Source organism: Bidens hawaiensis, unplaced genomic scaffold (assembly GCF_021521415.1).
Source record: "Bidens hawaiensis isolate Kalapana, Puna unplaced genomic scaffold, B.hawaiensis_p1.1 tig00008706_1, whole genome shotgun sequence".
NCBI lineage: Eukaryota > Viridiplantae > Streptophyta > Magnoliopsida > Asterales > Asteraceae > Bidens > Bidens hawaiensis.
In genome coordinates this window covers 347,002-364,947 of record NW_027491628.1, presented here as the reverse complement: position 1 = coordinate 364,947, position 17,946 = coordinate 347,002, and the positions used below count along the sequence as shown (strand labels likewise).

Genomic DNA, 17,946 nt, shown 5'->3' with positions numbered 1-17,946 from the left:
TCATTAAAAAAACGTCTTCGCACCCTTTTCTCCTGGAAGACATGGACCAACCTCCTTTCATATCTTCTGAATCTTTTATCTTCTTCCAAACCCTAGCCCATTTCATTCTACCTTCTCCTCCCTTACTATCTCCCCTTCATCTCCTCCCCTCCTCCACCCCGGCGACCTCCACCGCCGCCGCCGCTCCACTGCCGCGCTGCTCCGTCCTCCACCTTCTTTGTCAAGGTAAGCTTCTTGAATATTTATTATGTTTTTGTTTGATTCTTTGTATTAGATTTGTACATTGAAACAATTATTGTTTTCTATCTTAGGATTTACTTATGAATCTTGTTAGATAGATACTTAGGTTTAGGTTTTGTTGTAATTAATGTTAATTACCACTTGAATATTGATTATGTTTTGGTTTGATTTCTTATATTAGGTTTATGTTTTGTTGTTGAATATTGATTATATTTAGGCTTTGTTGTTGATTAATGTTAATTGACCACTTAATATTGATTATGTTTTGGTTTGATTTCTTATATTAGATTTGTTGTTGTTGAATATTGATTTCTTATATTAGGTTTATGTTTTGTTGTTGAATATTGATTATGTTTAGGTTTGGTTGTTGTGACATTTGAGCCAAAACAAGGTACACCTCAGTACGTATTTACCGATTAAGCAAATAAACGCCTTTTGCGTAACAAACGAACGATTAATCGAACGGGTCGGGTTATGACCCAGATATCTCGGGGGCCATCTATAAGTGATATACGATCTATACAAGCTAAAATATTAGAAAAATGGCCTTAGTTTGATAGCAAACAAGTTAAACGAAAATATGCTCGTTTAACTACCCGCTATAGATTTAAACGCGAAAGATAGTTACAAACCAAGCATTGTATCATCCGTTAAGCCGAAAAAGACTTACCAAACACTTATTTGAAATGTTTTAAGCGATCCGTGAAAATATTTTTGATTTTTACAAACATATAGTATGTTTTTATAATTTTACACAAAACTAGCCGAAAAACACTTGTTTTCGCGCTGTTTAACGCACCCGATAAGTTTTTCGCGCCAAAAACCGAACCCGAACTAAATTTGGACCGGGCTTTTCATATTTGGGCTTGAGAAATCAGAATATTGGGCCAAAACAGCCCAAAGGGGGCCCATAAGGAATCCCGGCCGCAGCCCACCCCCACCCCCATTCTTTTTTATAAAACTTATTTTGGAAGCTTGTTTATTCATTTTAGTTGATAAAAATTTAGATCCAAGCAGCTCTAAACCTGAGTTTCCAGAAAACCTTCAAACCCTAAGGTAATGAGCTTAAAGAAGTAGCTTTTATACTTGTTTAAACTCGTTTAATAGCATAAAAACATGTCTTGGTTACTAAAAATCATTCCTAACCGTGTAAAAATCCTAAAAATGGTCCATAAACATGTTTTGATCATAAACATGGTAAGGAACCTGTTTTGATAGTTTTTTTGGCCATAAACACGGATTAAAGGGTTGAAACGACGTTTTTACGGTTCAAAAGTTCGTTTTTGTGCACTAGCCGAAACCCTAAGTTAAGGGCTGTTATGTTGATGAAAAATTGCTTGGTTTTTGATATAGGACTTGTACCTAGATTTCTTAGAAGCACAAGAACCTGAAAACTTGATTAAAAAGTCGGAAACGAGCCAAACCCGCTAAGGTAATGCCGAAACACTCGCTTACGGGCTGTTTAGGTTAAGGTTGTGATGTGCATATTATTAGGCCTTTAAATCTTTCAAGGACATCAGGGACCATGTCAATGAGTCCCTGTTCAAATTTGGTAATTTTTCGACCATCCGAGAATATTTGGCGAATTTATTACCGAATTGGGACATTTAATTGGGAAAAATAGCTAAAATACTTCAAAAATTATGAAAATTTTCTAGGAACTCATATTTGATGTATTTTGATCACATATGAATTTTGGGATCATTTGGAGAAGTTTAAAGGTGTTTTGTTTATTTGCGTTCGTGTGAATTTTTATAGCCTCGAGCCGGGGGTCTCACTGGAAGCAGCCTCTCTATTCCTACGGGGTAGAGGTAAGGCTGTCTACATCTTACCCTCCTCAGACCCTACGATAGCTCTGCTATTGGTGGGATATACTGAGTACGATGATGATGATGATGATGATGATGATGATGATGAATTTTTATAGCCGATTTTGGGCCGAAAAGAATATCGCACGAGCTTTTTACATTCTGTAATTGATACAGGTTGATTTGGGACATTATTTGAGCATTCAGGAATTTTTGTGGGATTTTTGGAAATTGTTGGGGTAAACGGACGATTTTCAGGTGAAATATAGCTGATAAAATGAATTTTTGTAAATTAATAAATCAGTAAATAATTCCAGAAATATTTTTATAAAAATCTACATATTTTAATTGATAAGTGGTTAAATTTTCATACTTTAATGATTAACGGTTAATTAATTATACTAATTTGAATATTAAACAAATTCAGTTTTTATAAAAACCAGCAAGTTTGCGACTAGCGAATCTGCGGGAATATCAAAACACCAAGAGTGATAAAAATCATATTTATGGACTAATTAAGTGAAAATGAACTTTTCTATGAGAAACTTGGACAATCTGGGTGGATTGTGCGCGTTTCTTCTCAAATCAAACTGAATAAACGGAAACGGGCCTCGTGGCTAATCCGGGACCCTAATAGGTGATCCTTCTTTATAACTTAATCATTTTGTTAACCAATACATTTACCCAAGCTTATTTTCCTGTAACTGTTTTCTGAACGCGTAAACGAGCAACTTGGCCCAGCTGGGAAAACGGGAATCTGAGCCAAGTTCGGTTTTAAGTATTAGACATTGAACAACATCACAACCTAAGCCTATTGCCACTTTCTGGGCGTTCCAGCTACACCCAGATTAGTTATACAGCCCAGTTTAGTATTGAGATTATAATAATATTAAAATATTAATATTATTATAATATTGATTATAGGAACTACTGATAGCGGACCGAACAAACCACGAGCTGATACAGTATTGATTATCTACTAAACCGTGAGTTTCGTGACCCCACTTTTAAACTGTTTTACGAACTTTTGGGGTGAAAAGCATGTTTGCTTATATCTATATACTTATCTGAAACATGTAATGATGTGAATTATCTAAGTGCTAACACACGAAAGTCCCCACGATCACAGTAATTAACTTTGAGCCGGTGGCTTGTGAATAGTACTATTGGTTTGACAAACCCAGGCGGGGCCAGCACGGTTGCTGAGACATTATCCCGTTTGCACATGTCCATATTTTTACGAACCAGCTATGTAGTGTTAGACATAGCTACCGGGGCATGATGTGGGCGGAAAGTGGCCACAATGGTTGATTGAGCGTGGGAAATGGAGGCACGCAGCACGAACAGTCCAGGCTTCACTGTAGCTTAGCATAATTACATCACATACATCATTTACATACATACATACTTATTTCATGATTACAAGTGTTGACTTGTGAATACTCATTACTGATTTCTTGAAACTCGTGAAACTCACCAACTCTAGTAGTTGACCCGTTTTAAACTGCTTTTCAGGTGTACCTAAATCGGAATGATTTGGTGATCTGTTACTTGCTCAAGGTGTGTGGTTGATGCTATGTGAATAAAGGCAAGGGTGTTAGTAGTAAGAACGTATAGTTAATGAACCAGTTTTGTTTGTATCGCCTAGACTGTAAAACAATAATAGAACAATGAGTTGTAATATATTGTAAATTAGTTTGTAATGTTTCTTTATAAACAATGTGTTGATACCAGAGGTGTCTGTTACATTCCCGTTTTACGCTTCCGCATTGTGCTAGTCGGGGTGTGACAGTTGTTGATTAATAGAAATGGGAGAGAAACAACAATGGTCAAATGAGCATCTAAAATGCTTATTAGAAACTTCCATTGAAGAGGTAAACAAGGTAGGTAGAAAAGGATTGAGTTTGCAAAAAGATTCATAGAACAACTTAGGACGTGTTCTTAAGGAAAAGTTTGGGTTGGAGTTGAATAAAAAACAAATGAAAAATGCCTATGATAATCTTAAAGCCAAATACATAGATGGGTGTATTTAAAAAACAAAACTGGCAACCTTTACAATGCTCAAACGAACACGTTCAACTTAACAAATGAGAAATGGGAGGAATTTACAATGCTCATATATTTTATTTTTTTAATATGTAGTTATAAACAAAAACTTATGCCATTTTTTACTTTGGGTTTAGGGACATCCGAAGGCTGCATCATTAAAAGAAACCCCATTGCCATTTCCAGATCTTTGTGCACGATTATTTGATGGTAATACTGCCACTGGGAATCACAAGTGGACCTCAACCCAACACATCAGTGGTTGGTTCCACCTCTTCTTGTTGTTATCGGGTCCAACAACTTATGATTATGGACAACGTTTTTGTTGACACTGAAGATGATGATGCTGGCACTATTCCTGACCCGACTCCTAACCCTACTGGTGAACCTACTCATGAGCCTACACCTGAGCCTACCCCCGAGCCTAATCCAAATAAAAAGGCCAAAACCTAGAAGTCATCATCTGTCATTATTGATGATTTAGCAGTTGATATGCAAAAGGCCTTACAATATTTGGTTAAAGGCAAAGATGGGCGTACCGTTTGTGAATGTAAGGAGAAGTTAAGCTTGCTTGGGTTAGAAGAGTCGGACCCTCTATTTTTAGCCGCTTTTCGTATATTTGGAATGTTGGAATTGAGAGAGGTATGGATGGAATTGCCAAATACTCCTGAAGTGTTAAAAGGGTGGATCAAGATGACGGGTATAGGTTTAGGAATATTAAAGTAGTGAAAAACTTGGTATTTCGGGGGTTTTAGATTTGTTTTTGCTATGTTGACATTGCATGCTTTTGGTTTATGTTGAATGATTGTTTGGTTTATGTTGACATTGTATGCATCGATGACATTGTATGCTTTTGGGTTTATTTGGTTTTATGTAGAATGGTTGTTTTGATGTTTATGTTAATTGTTGTTGTTGATGTTTAAAGGATGTTTATTTTTAATGGTTGTTTATGTTTTATTATCATAGGATCATAATGGATCACGATAAGAAATTACTTCTAGTAATTCTTATGTACTTGTATATCCGCTTTTTTTGGAGGAGAGGTTTGAAACGAATGCGAGACAATGATTCGGCTATGACGGGGCATACATACACGTTAGAGTTATTGCAAGGAAATCCCAAATAATGCAATGAATTGCTACGTATGTCTCGTGAATCATTTGTCCGACTATGTGCACTTTTTAGGACAAATTATTCGTTAAATGATAGTAAACATGTATCGGTCGAGGAGAAAATGGCTATGTTTTTGATGATAATCGGTCATAATCAACGTTACGTAGTTATCAAGCGTAGATTTCAACACTCAAAGCAAACAATTCATAAATTTTTTTATGAGGTGTTGGATAAAATAATGCTTTTCGCCAAAGATATGATAGTACCAACTTCTTTCAATCTGAATCAAAACATTCCGGGACATAATAAGAGGCTACGACGGGTTTTTAGAGGAGCGGTTGGTGCACTAGACGGAACCTTGATACATGTTGTTGTCCCTATTAAGGAACAAGATTTATATAGAGGAAGGGGAAAAGGGGATTGTTATCAAAACGTGTTAGCAATTTGTGACTTCAACATGATTTTTACCTTCATCGTGGCCGGCTGGAAAGGGGTAGCACATGATTCTAGAATATTATCAAAGGCATTATCAGATCCACATGCGCCATTCCCATTTCCACCACCAAGTATGTTTATTGTTTGTTAGATATTTCTATCTTAGTTTAATAATCTAATTAACTTGTATATCTTTACAGAGAAATATTATCTTTGTGATGCTGCGTATGCACACACGCGAGGATTTATGGCTCCGTACCGTAATGTGAGGTATTAGCTTGGAGATTTTCGTCGGAGACGTGCATTGACAAATAAAGAAAAATTTAACCATTTACATGCAAACCTTCGGAACGTCATTGAGCGTGCTTTCGGTGTCCTGAAAGCACGATTCCCTACATTGAAGAGGATGGCGCCATTTTCGTTGGAGACACAAAGGAACCTTACAGTTGCATGTTTCGCGCTACATAATTTTATTAGGAAAGAAGGTTTGAGCGATGAGTTGTTTGAACAATATGATCAACCCGATGTGTCACTCAGAAATACTCATGTGCACGTTGCTGATGAAGACGAGGTTGAAGCGCATGGCACTGCATCAGATCGTGAATATATGACGCAGTTACGAGATGAAATTGCGGAGCAGTTAATGCAAAGTACTGAATAGATTATTTGAAAAAAAATGTTCTTGTTGCTTTATGAATATTATTGCACTGTTGTTTGACTATTATTTAAATTTCGATGTTGAATGACTTTTCTATTTAAATTTCAGCTTATTTAAATATTTCCGTTTTATTTTAGCAGTTTGCAGACGTTAAAAAACAAAAAGTCTTCTTCTTGCAAACTGCAGAGGTTTGGTCCACCTCTTCTGCTACAGATGACTGCAGATGTGATCCGCAGACTGCAGACATTCTACCTCTTAAAAAACAAACAGCACAGGGGCTGTTTGGCAATTGCTAAACCATTAAGTACTGAACTATTAAGAGGTCTGAATGATTAAGAGACTCTGACCCAGTAAGTGTTGTTTGGTTAAACATCTGAATGACTGTATAGAATGACTATTTTACGTTTCTGAATTATTTAATGCTAAATGAAAGATATCTGTTTATTCAAAGCTCTTAATAACTGTAATAAATGAACAAACTTTTATTATAACCAATCAAAATACATCTTAAAATAAACTTTCATTATAACGAGCCCTAAATATCAAACAAGGCTTGAGCTACATCTACTTGTTCACTCCATGATTGAGTTTCATTATGACCGCTATGCCTAGAATATGTTTATGTAGAGTCTAAAATAAGTCCCCAGACCCCACTATTAAAAAAGCGACCATTAGTGAGCGTTAAAACTGTTGCAAACGACCTTTTTAACAAATAAAACATAAAGAATATCAAGCAACATTAGGCCATAAATCAAGAAACCAAAAATGAAAGACCATAGCATAAAAAGTTAAAAACCATGGAAACTGATACCTGATTTAAGATAAAATTCCATTGAAACTTGATTCAAACAATTTTGATATTTTTTTTAATGTTTTTCCCCCCCCCCTGATATTTCAAGTTTTCTTTGGTAGATGTTCTTAAACAACTAGTTCCTACACTTCCTACACATTAACCAAACAACATGACACTAAGCCTTCACAGGAAAGTTGAACTTCGGTTGCCTGTCACTGGGAAAGCTTGCCACCTACCCAACTGAAAATCACCACTCCTTTCACCACCAGCCGATTCCTTCCGATCACCACCACCCTTCTTCTTTTCCCCGTTCCCATTATTATTACTACCATCACCATCTTCCCCATCGGACCCGTCGTCCCCAAACCGCACTTCTTTCCTAGCCGTTGCATAGTCAAACGATTTTACCTCCACAAGCCCACCTGAACCACCATCCTCCGCCCCCGGGTTTGACTTTTTCGCCTAACTAGCAGTTTCTGCACACTTCTGGGAGCTTGATGAAAGACCTGACAGAAGATTTGATCTATTCAACCTTAATCTCCTCGGTTTCCTGTTAACAAACGTAAACTTAGAAAAATGACTAAAATACCCTTCAAGCAAAAACAAAGTTCCAACCTTTGATTCAAGAACTGTCTCTTTCCTGCTGTGTTTCCAAACAAGGCTCCAAAGGCACGACTCGGTTTCTTTTGGACCTACATGTTAACCCTCGAACCATGCATATGAAAATAATATCATTTTACTTGAAAGAATATTTAGTTTTATATAAATAGAAAGAACAAAAGCTAATAACATACAGAAGATCCATCTGATTTATGGCTTTGATTCGCTCCAACGATAAAGTTTCCAACTTCCTTTTCAAACGAGTCGTCTCACCTGCAACTTCTTCGCCATTAGCAAGTTTAGCATTTCTTGCAGCCATCTGCACAGTTTAATAATTTTTCAAATAAAGTAAACATCTTTATCTCGGATTTTGCTTCTTTGTTTAAAAAGATTGAAACTTTGAAACTAAACTATAACTCAAGAAACCTAACCATTTCAATGTGTTCTTCCTTCAGCTTCTTGGCAACGGGTTCAAATGCAACCGCGCTCTGCATCGAATGCCTAATAATACTAACAACCGCACCGCTCAAGGTACGAGAGTCTCGACTTCAATACGTGGCGTAATTTTCCAGGTGTCACTGGCATTTGCTTTGCTTTATAAAATTGACAGATTAATAAGCAAGTTAATATTAATTTTAATTAAAAAAATAAAGAATAACCATATTACCAATTTCAAATAGAACTTCGTTTGGCAATATAGATCAGCAGCATGCAACCTAAAATAGCAACAATAACAAAAAAATATAATAATTATAATAAGTGCCATTTATATAATAATTTCGAATTTGGAATCTACAAATGTATCACAAATCAAGTCGTAAAACTTGAAAATCATAAAAACAATCTACCCGTAAATGTTTAGATATGAGTAATGACCTTCCTTTTGGTAGGATCCTTGAAAACCTCTCGTAGATACGGGCTGATTTGAACCCGTAGTTTCAATGTGTCCACAACAAAATCTTCTGTTCTTGTAGATATATGCATCAAGCATGTTAACCCTTGAAACAAACGAACGGTTTGGTATTTGCATCAAGCATCGGCGGTTCCGATTCAGTTTTTGACGATCAAAAATCGGTACTAAGGGTTTGGTTTACGGTTTGATATAAAAACCGTTCAAACCGGAGCATGAAGACCCCTAATTACGGTGTATCAATTTGTTTGAATTTATTTAAGTTATGTTTGTTTAATTAGAACAATGAATGATTTTTGCAAGTAAAAACTGATCTCATAAGATGGCCAAATATCAACATTCATTTTGTAAATTTTATTTGTCAAAATAAAAGCAAGATTCAACCAAATTAAACATCAATTAGTCGTTCTAACCATAAACCCTAGCTTCTATGGTTTACGGTTTGGTATTTGCATCAAGCATCGGTGGTGTGGGTAAAATTGTCCACTGAATGGTTCAGCTTCAATCTCCAACTGAGCGATTAAGAGGAAAATGGGAGTGATTTAAGCAAACCAAACCCTCACATCGTCTCCTCTTAATAGCCTCATTCAGAGGCAACAAACACCCCCTTAGATTCTTGTCACAATCTTGGGCTAAGAGCCAGGTCTTGGCAGAGTTTTGTTGGTGGATGCAGCCCAGCCCAATAGCAAGCCCCGCCTGCTTTTTATCCAAGTTTTTTAAATTTAAAGACGCAACTAGAGATACAAATAAATAAATTAATAATGGGTTAACTGGTTTATAACTTTTTGTGCCATCGGTTATTGAACGAACCAGATTTTTGTTAAGCATGCAAAACCTAGTTAATGACAATAGTTGGCTTCGGTTCCAAACCGGTTTTGAAGGCAAATATCAGTAACCGGTGTAATAGATTAGGTTAATAACCGAACTGATTATTCTAATTAGTAAGTGAAGATTTTATAAGCAAATTAAAAGAATATTATGTGAAGATTTTCAATACAATGAAATATAGATAGGTTACGCTAACATATGTCCCGAGTGAAGCATCGTACTATCTTAATATCGTCTCATGATTCTTCTATTCCTGGTTGATGAGATATGCCATGTGTATCGCAAGACGTGTTTGGACTCGTATGGTAGCACACGGTACATTGTAGAGAGCTCCCCGGGTTCAAGTACCCACACGATTTGGTTAGGAATGTGCTCTTTAAAATATTCAGGCGTGCTGAGATTTCTGCTACGAAAGAAGCAAATATGAATTTCTTGACAAACCCGTTGGATGGATGTTCAACTCTTCGCCCGACTGACATTTTGTTCTTTGATATAAGAGCGAAACATGCGTGTGTGGATCTAATAGGGTTTCCCCTCTGGTGGGTTTGAGGAGTGGTGGTTTCACGGCCGGCCAGACTGCTCTGAAAGCTGCTTCATGCAAGATGACTAAATTTAAGAAGTCATGTCTTGACAACCAAAATGTATTTATACCTTTTGCATTTGACACTTCTGGTTTCCTTGCGCCTAAAACTGTTCAGCTACTTAGTCGAGTCCAACGGGTCATGCAGAGTAATGTTATGACTCAAAGATCTATCAATGTAGTTTTTAACAATTGGGGTTTGCAATCCAAAAAAAGTTACGGTGTAGCTTGTTGCTTGTTTGCATTTTGTCTTGACGTAAACACTACTGCATCTTCTTCTAATTCTTTTTTTTTTAATTATTGGACTTTTTAATTTTCATATTAAATATTGACAGCAAAAAGTAATTTTCGTAGGCTTGGACAAGAATAATAAAGATGAAAGTGGCATACTGCAAAAGAGAATCAGAGTATTTTTATTTTTTTAGATGTAGTTTTCTTAAATGAATCATCCTAAGTATTAAATTAAAGAGACAAATAAATAATGTAAAGAGTTGGTACTTAGTTTTCTATAACCACGTCATGAATAATATTTTTTTTCTAAATTATCCAAATCCATGAACCTTTATACAACTTTATATTTATTTGTGTTAAATACCAAGAAACACTTAAAATTACGTATCCCATCATGTAACCTAATTGTTACACATACTATCAAATATAAGAAAACTTAAAACAAATAACTATATAAACGCGAGATTTCAACAACTAAACTGAAATCAACCAGAGTCGCTAAATTTGGAGAAAACGATCAATGCCGAAACCATGACTCTATGGAAGGGAACTTTGGTCCGAAAGTCATCAATATTATTTATTGTTAACATCTAAAGCATTTTGATTATATATTACTGACAATTTTGCAAGCATTGTATTTGTAGTCATCAAAATATTGTCCCCAAGCACACTTAAGTATTGGATTTTTCCATTGCAGGCCTGAAATTAAACATAAAACTTCCAAAGGCCCCACACGCTAAAGCAAAAGCTAGTGTCCGATACTCATTCATCTCATCATCTCCTTTCTCATTTTTGTTTCAAATTCAAAGAGATCGACTTCTCTTTAGATTTTGGTCACAAAGTAATTAACATGTCGGTAAGTTCATTACTTCTTAATTCTATCCCACTTTACGTTATAACATAACATTTCGTTTATTTGATTGATTATTTGTTACATCAACAGCAACGATCACATATCCCGAAGTTTGGGAGTTGGGATGCTGATAATGTCCCCTACACGGCTTACTTTGAAAATGCTCGCAAAGATAAGGGCAGTGGTGTGATGTTAAACCCCAATGATCCGGAACAGAATCCGGAAGCTTTTATGAAATATGGAGGGAATGATGATGCCATCACTTCCGATGAGAAGAATATGAATAGTGATCACGGGTTAAACTTAAAGAAACAACAAAGTTATAAGCCGGATCCACGAAAGAGTAACAACTCAAGAGAAAGAACGAGCAATTTTTCTCCACCAACACCGAATAAGCCAAAATATGGATATAAACCAGCCGATGATGTTGTTGTAAGTATAATGATGATCCTCATCCTCGTACAAGTTTATGGTATTTTGGATCCTTATATAAAATTCAAATTAAACTTTAAAAAATATATCAAAAAACATTTTTCTATGTTTCTATAAATTTGTCAATTTGTTTGTTTTATATTTCATATCTAAACTCATACGAGAAATAATAAAAAGAACTAGTTAAGCAAAAGATTACTCAAACTAGTCAAAAAGTCACTTAAATATTAATATGTTTAACCAGTTACTATTGCAATACTCTATTTTATTATATTATTTATCGCGTTAATTACTTGTATACTCTAAAAAGCAAACGTTTATATATAGCAACTTACCTGTTTTTTACTCGTTACCCAACTTGACACGTGACTTTATTTTATTTTATTTTTGATTAAAGTCACATAGATCAGCATCCGTGCCAATGTTTGGGGCATGGGATGAAAAGGACCCGAAATCCGCGGATGGTTTTACAGTCATCTTTCAGAAAGTTAAAGAGGAAAAACATATTGCAGCGACCAACTTCCCACCAATCCCTCAACAACCTACGTATACACCTAAAAAGGATACCAAAAGAGTTAAGGTATGATTACCATCAAAATTTGTTGTTTTAAAGAAAACGGGGTCAAATCAAATTGTATTTTTAGATCTTATAAATGATATTGTATTGATTGTGCAGAAATGGTGTTGCTTGTTTTAAGAATATTATACATGTGAAGGATTGTGGGTCGACCTCAAGAATGTATGGATTGTTAATCTTGTCGCTAGGTTTATCTTTTATGTTTTGTACTCAACCTTCTTATATTCCAACCAAATTTACAATGGATTATAATTTTTTAATTTCTATGTTGAAAACAATCGGTAATATTCATGTATGGATTGGGTTATGAAGACACACATGAGTCCATTTGATTGGGTTACAGGCTTGGAAATGACTTTGGCGCACGCTTAAAGGGGATCTATGTATGGATTTACTTTTAGGCTTCTCTAGGGCCAGGCTCCATATAAAGTGGAACTCAATCGACATAATCCAATATCTATTTCCGAATAAAACGGCACTTTATTATTGTATTAATGTTTGATTTTCTAACTCAATAGGAGTGTATACGAAGTAGTGGAGATAACGATCGTGATGTGACGAAAAAGGCTTTAAGGGTATGATTGTTTGGGGATAACTGAATGGAGGGGAAATGAAATGATAGAAGGAATGTAATGGACAAGGAAGTAAAATGGGACATTTCTATTCATTTATCTTGTTAGCTTAATATTTGAGAATGAAATAAATTATTACTTTATGTTGTTTGGTATCCATAAAATAAATACATAGGAATGAAATATATATATATGTGTGTGTGTGTGTGTGTGTGAAAAATACACCAATCTCAAAATAGTTAGACGTTGGTAAAACCTGAGCGTTGTCAGTCCTAAACGTCGACACGACGAGTTTACGCCAGTTCGGTCGTTCTCTATTACCCAGGTTACGGTGCAATAACTAAAGAAAACAAAAAATAAATAAATAAATAAATTAGTGTGGCCCAATAAGGGGCTGCCACCTAGCCCAGTAGCGTGTTTGTGGCGCCAACCATGGTTTTTACTTTATATATAGGTAACATGTGTGCGAGTTAAAAAATAAATAAAATTACAAAACAGGCATAATAAAGTAATAATTGTTAATTCATGAAATATTAAAAAATCATTAAAAACATGATAACTCGAAATATAAATTAAAAAGTAAAAAAACTAAAAAGTTTCATCCATTTTTCTCATTCCATAAAAAAACCCGTTTTGACCAGTTTCAATCCTTTTCTTTTTTTAGTTTGACCAATTATATATATTTTATTACAACTTATTCAACCCAAAGAGTCACATTTACCACCCCTAACTTTATGTGGCTAAATGTGGTGGATCTAAAAGTAAGGTTAGAGGTGTAAGTTTGCGTAATAAAGCCAATTTAACTATGAAAAGATTCATAACTATACAACAATAATAGTAATTAAGTAACTAAAGTAGTTTGTTAAAAACTGAAAGGTCTCAAGTTTGAATACAATTCTAGTCAGGTTTTATTACGGTAGTCATTCGGGCAACAACTTTTCCTCTAGACAAGAGATTCAGATCGATGTTGACCTTTAGGTATGTATGAACCAATGCATATATGAACTTCTTGTGTATTAAAAACTAGTCTTTTCTACCCGTCGCGTTGCGCCGGGGCAGCTGGCAAAACCCAGCGTTGAAACACGGACGTTGGTAAAATCCGAGCGTTACGACGATGAATCGACACGAATTCAGTCAGTATCGCATATGTTCGTTATGATATAGACACGAATTCGATCGGTAAACTTGCTCATTGGTAAAATTCGAGTGTTGTCGGTCATTGGCTTTAAATAAGGCCGCGAGTCTGCGTGAACTCGGTCGGTTTCTTCAAGTTTGTTATGTTACCGGACCTAAAAAAAATTAGCATGTGGTCGGTTTCCATTACATTTATTATGGTAACTGAACTAAAAAACAAAATTTATCGAACAATACGGTGCCGCCAATGGGCCACTTGCGCCACCAAACTTCTTCTTTATATTATAGTAATAATTCCTTACCTCAAAGTTTCAGGTTCAGTTGGTTTTTTTCATTCGACGCATTAGAAGACGATCTAATTAATACTTGACTCGTTTATCATTATCATTATTCACTTGCCTTCGATTTAAGGTGAGTTTTCTCATTCCTCTATTTTACTAATTTTTCTAAACGTTTTGGGGACATATGCGTATTATTCGTATTTCAAACAATAGCAAACGTGAAAATATGTGTGACTTAATCAAATATACGTGTTATATGCTTACGTGTGTTAATATTCATTCATTTGTATATTTCGGAGGGGTCCAACGTATTCCCTTGTATTGGGTGCTCATATTATTGACCAACGCCCGATTCGCTTGGCAACGGTCTAACTGCTTGCTTATGGTTTGATTCATTTACCTCAATTTACTATGTTATGCTTATTTATCATTCTATATTATATCATTGCAAAACTGGTGATAAACTCACTCAACTTTATGTTGACAAACTCTATTATTTTCTACGCATATGCAAGTTATCATGTAAATTGAAAATTGAAGTTTGGACACCTAGATAAGACCTTAACATTTAACGAAGACAACCATTGTTGAAGTTTTTTTGGATTATCTTTACTTATTTGGAATATTTTGTCATATTTGGATATTGTGTGCATTGTTTGAAATAAAATAATCAACTTATAGATGTTGTCACTTTTATATTATGATAGTGTCTTCGAGCTGTGAACAATCATGCTCACGCTCCGGCATTTCCGCCTTAGGTTGGGGTGTGACAGATTGGTATCAGAGCCGAAGGTTTTAAGATAGGTAGTGTGAGGCCCCGACCCCCGGGAACCCCACAGTCGGTAATCATTTAAAACACTCGTAAAACATAAAAAACTTAAAAACCGTTTCTTCCATTAAAACCAACGTATCAGAGTATCAATTTTGCAGAAAACATGAAAAATGAAAAAAGTTCCCAAATCCCGGGAATTTTGCCCAAAATCAACATAGTTATCTTTAAATAAAAAACCTTTAAAAATAAATGTTTAATAGTAAAGCTTCAATTCCCGTATGCCCTTCACCGTCCAAGTAGCTTCGCGCACGTCCAAGCGATAAGGCATTCTCTTCCTAACCTGAAACTTAGACGTGAACTAAACATCCTCATACATACACATACAAAATGTATATGTAAACATCCTTTCAATTATATCTCTATATATATCACAGTATATATATATATATATATATATATATATATATATATATATATATATATATATATATATATATATATATATAACATCCACGTATAACATCAGGGTCGAGCAAACGTACAACCCAAACACGTAACATCAGTGCATGCAAACACAAAGTAGGCATACACAACATCAGTAGTCGAAACGACTACAACATCGCCAGATATAGGCCAAGAAATAATGTATATACACATATATATTTAACATCCCAAGGCCTACCTTATACTAGCAAGCCTATATAAATTCGTTTAAAACATTTCATAATGTAAGAAAACACTTAGGTGTGCATGCTAGCCCAAAAGTAAAAAGAGTAAAAAGGGCATCATGAACTCACCTGAAATCAATCGAACACCTGCAACGAGCTAGGAAATCCCTAAGTGCACAATCACAAGCAAGGGCCTGTAAACTATACACAACGCGTTACTAAACTAGACCGCAAGGACACTCTTGCCTAATGGGCCGTTCAAACCTAACACTTGGGCCCAAGGCCCAACAACTTGGCCCAAGGCCCAACACTTGGCCCAAGGCCCAACACTTGGCCCAAGGCCCAACTACTTGGTCCAAGGCCCAACATTTGGCCCAAGGCCCAACACGTTGGACAAAGGGCCAACACTTGGCCCAAGGCCCAAAAACTTGGCCAAAGGCCCAACACGTTGCCCAAAGGCCCAACACTTGGCCCGAGGCCCAACACGTTGGCCAAAGGCCCAACACTTGGCCCGAGGCCCAACACTTTACCTCAGCCCCTAAAACCTTTCAACTAACCAAATCCACCGATTAAGCCTAAAACGAACTTATTGATTAAAATAACGAGTAAAACGTGTAGATTATAGCATGCGAAGATGCATTTAATTACATAGGGTAACCTTTGAAATAAATTATTAAATTTTTACCAGACTTTAATAAATGTCTTATGCTTATAAAAAATTTTTTATTATATTTTTATATTGGACACAAAAATTATAAAAATTCCTCCAACACAGCAAGGTATGTGCAGCTATTTCAGTGCGCAACAAAATGGTTTTATTTTTATAAAGTTCATTACCGAACCAAATTAAACGATTCCAATTGGGTTTGGTTCCTAACTCAAAATACTAACTTCCAGAAGTGGAACCAACCAATTTGGACCTGTCGAAAAAAGGTTATAACGTCAGGAAGACAGACCTGAATCCGTCATCCCGCATCAGCTTTGACACTCGATTTTATAAATTCATAAAAACCATTCAATTCTCGTCCAAAAATTACGTATTATACCTTTCTGGAAACTAGACTCAAATTAGAACATCATGGAATCAAGAATCGATCAAAACCAGTGGGTTATCATCGCGTTACAGACCCTACAATAAACGTATACGAATCTGTCAGCAAACTGTTATCATCAAAACTCAACCTTAACGACCAATAAGCGCGTTAATATGATCAATTACGATGTAAAAGACATGGGGAAACATAGAACTAACCTTGAATTGAAGTTTGGCACTTGGAATTGGCTTCCAAAAACGAAAATGGGAGCCCTATGGCAGCTGCAATGGTCCGATCGGCCAAGAGGAGGGCTAGGGTTTTAGTTTTTTATGTTATAATATAAAATGTTACACTCTAGCCCCTCCAATTTGATGGATATAGCAACTTGAAAGAAAGGTCTAATGAATTTAATGTACCGGGATGACGAGAAAGCCTCCGAGGAAAGTCGGATAAATCCCGAGAGATGTACATACTTTACATGCTTTAAATTACTTATCTGAAATTAACGGGCGTTACAAGTCCACCCTCCTTATAATGGGATTCGTCCCCGAATCCCGATGCGACAGGAACAAGTGCGGGTAGAGTTTCATCATCTCGTATTCGGACTCCCAAGTAGCCTCGGAACCCATACGTGCCTCCATTGCACCTTCACCTTCCTCATCTCGTATTCGGACTCCCACATTAGGTCCGGTTATCATCAGTTGAAAATTCGGGCGGAGGATATCCCTAAGACTGCCTTCCGCACTCGTTATGGGCATTATGAATTCCTAGTGATGTCTTTTGGTTTAACCAACGCACCGGCTGCACTCATGGATCTTATGAACCGGGTGTGTAGGCCGATGCTCGATCGTGCTGTTATTGTGTTCATCGACGACATACTTGTGTATTCCAAAAGCGAATCCGATCACGCCGGTCATCTCCTGGAAGTTTTGGAAGATCTGCGAAAGAACAAGTTGTACGCGAAATTTTGTAAGTCCTTTTTGGTTACGCAAGGTTCAATTCTCGGGTCATGTTATTAACCCGAGTGGTATTTTGGTTGACCCTGCAAAGGTGGAATCCGTAAACAAATGGGAATCTCCTAAGTCTCCGACCGAAATCCGTAGCTATCTGGGCTTGGCGGGGTATTACCGCCACTTTTCGAATAAAGTGGTTAGGAAGGTGAAGGTGCAATGGAGGCACGTATGGGTTCCGAGGCTACTTGGGAGTCCGAATACGAGATGATGAAACTCTACCCGCACTTGTTCCTGTCGCATCGGGATTCGGGGACGAATCCCATTATAAGGAGGGTGGACTTGTAACGCCCGTTAATTTCAGATAAGTGATTTAAAGCATGTAAAGTATGTACATCTCTCGGGATTTATCCGACTTTCCTCGGAGGCTT

The 17,946-nt window shown here is 36.4% G+C and overlaps 1 protein-coding gene across 1 annotated transcript; it reads left to right on the top strand.

Moving 5' to 3' along the window:
- Nucleotides 1-11,179: 11,179 nt before the first annotated feature.
- LOC143529788 (RPM1-interacting protein 4-like) lies at nt 11,180-12,224 on the top strand (the record flags this gene model as incomplete). Its single annotated transcript, XM_077025498.1, has 3 exons — nt 11,180-11,527; nt 11,925-12,107; nt 12,204-12,224. Coding segments are annotated over 3 exons (552 nt in total), but the record flags the coding sequence as incomplete, so codon positions are not given.
- Between the last annotated feature and the right edge of the window lie 5,722 nt (nt 12,225-17,946).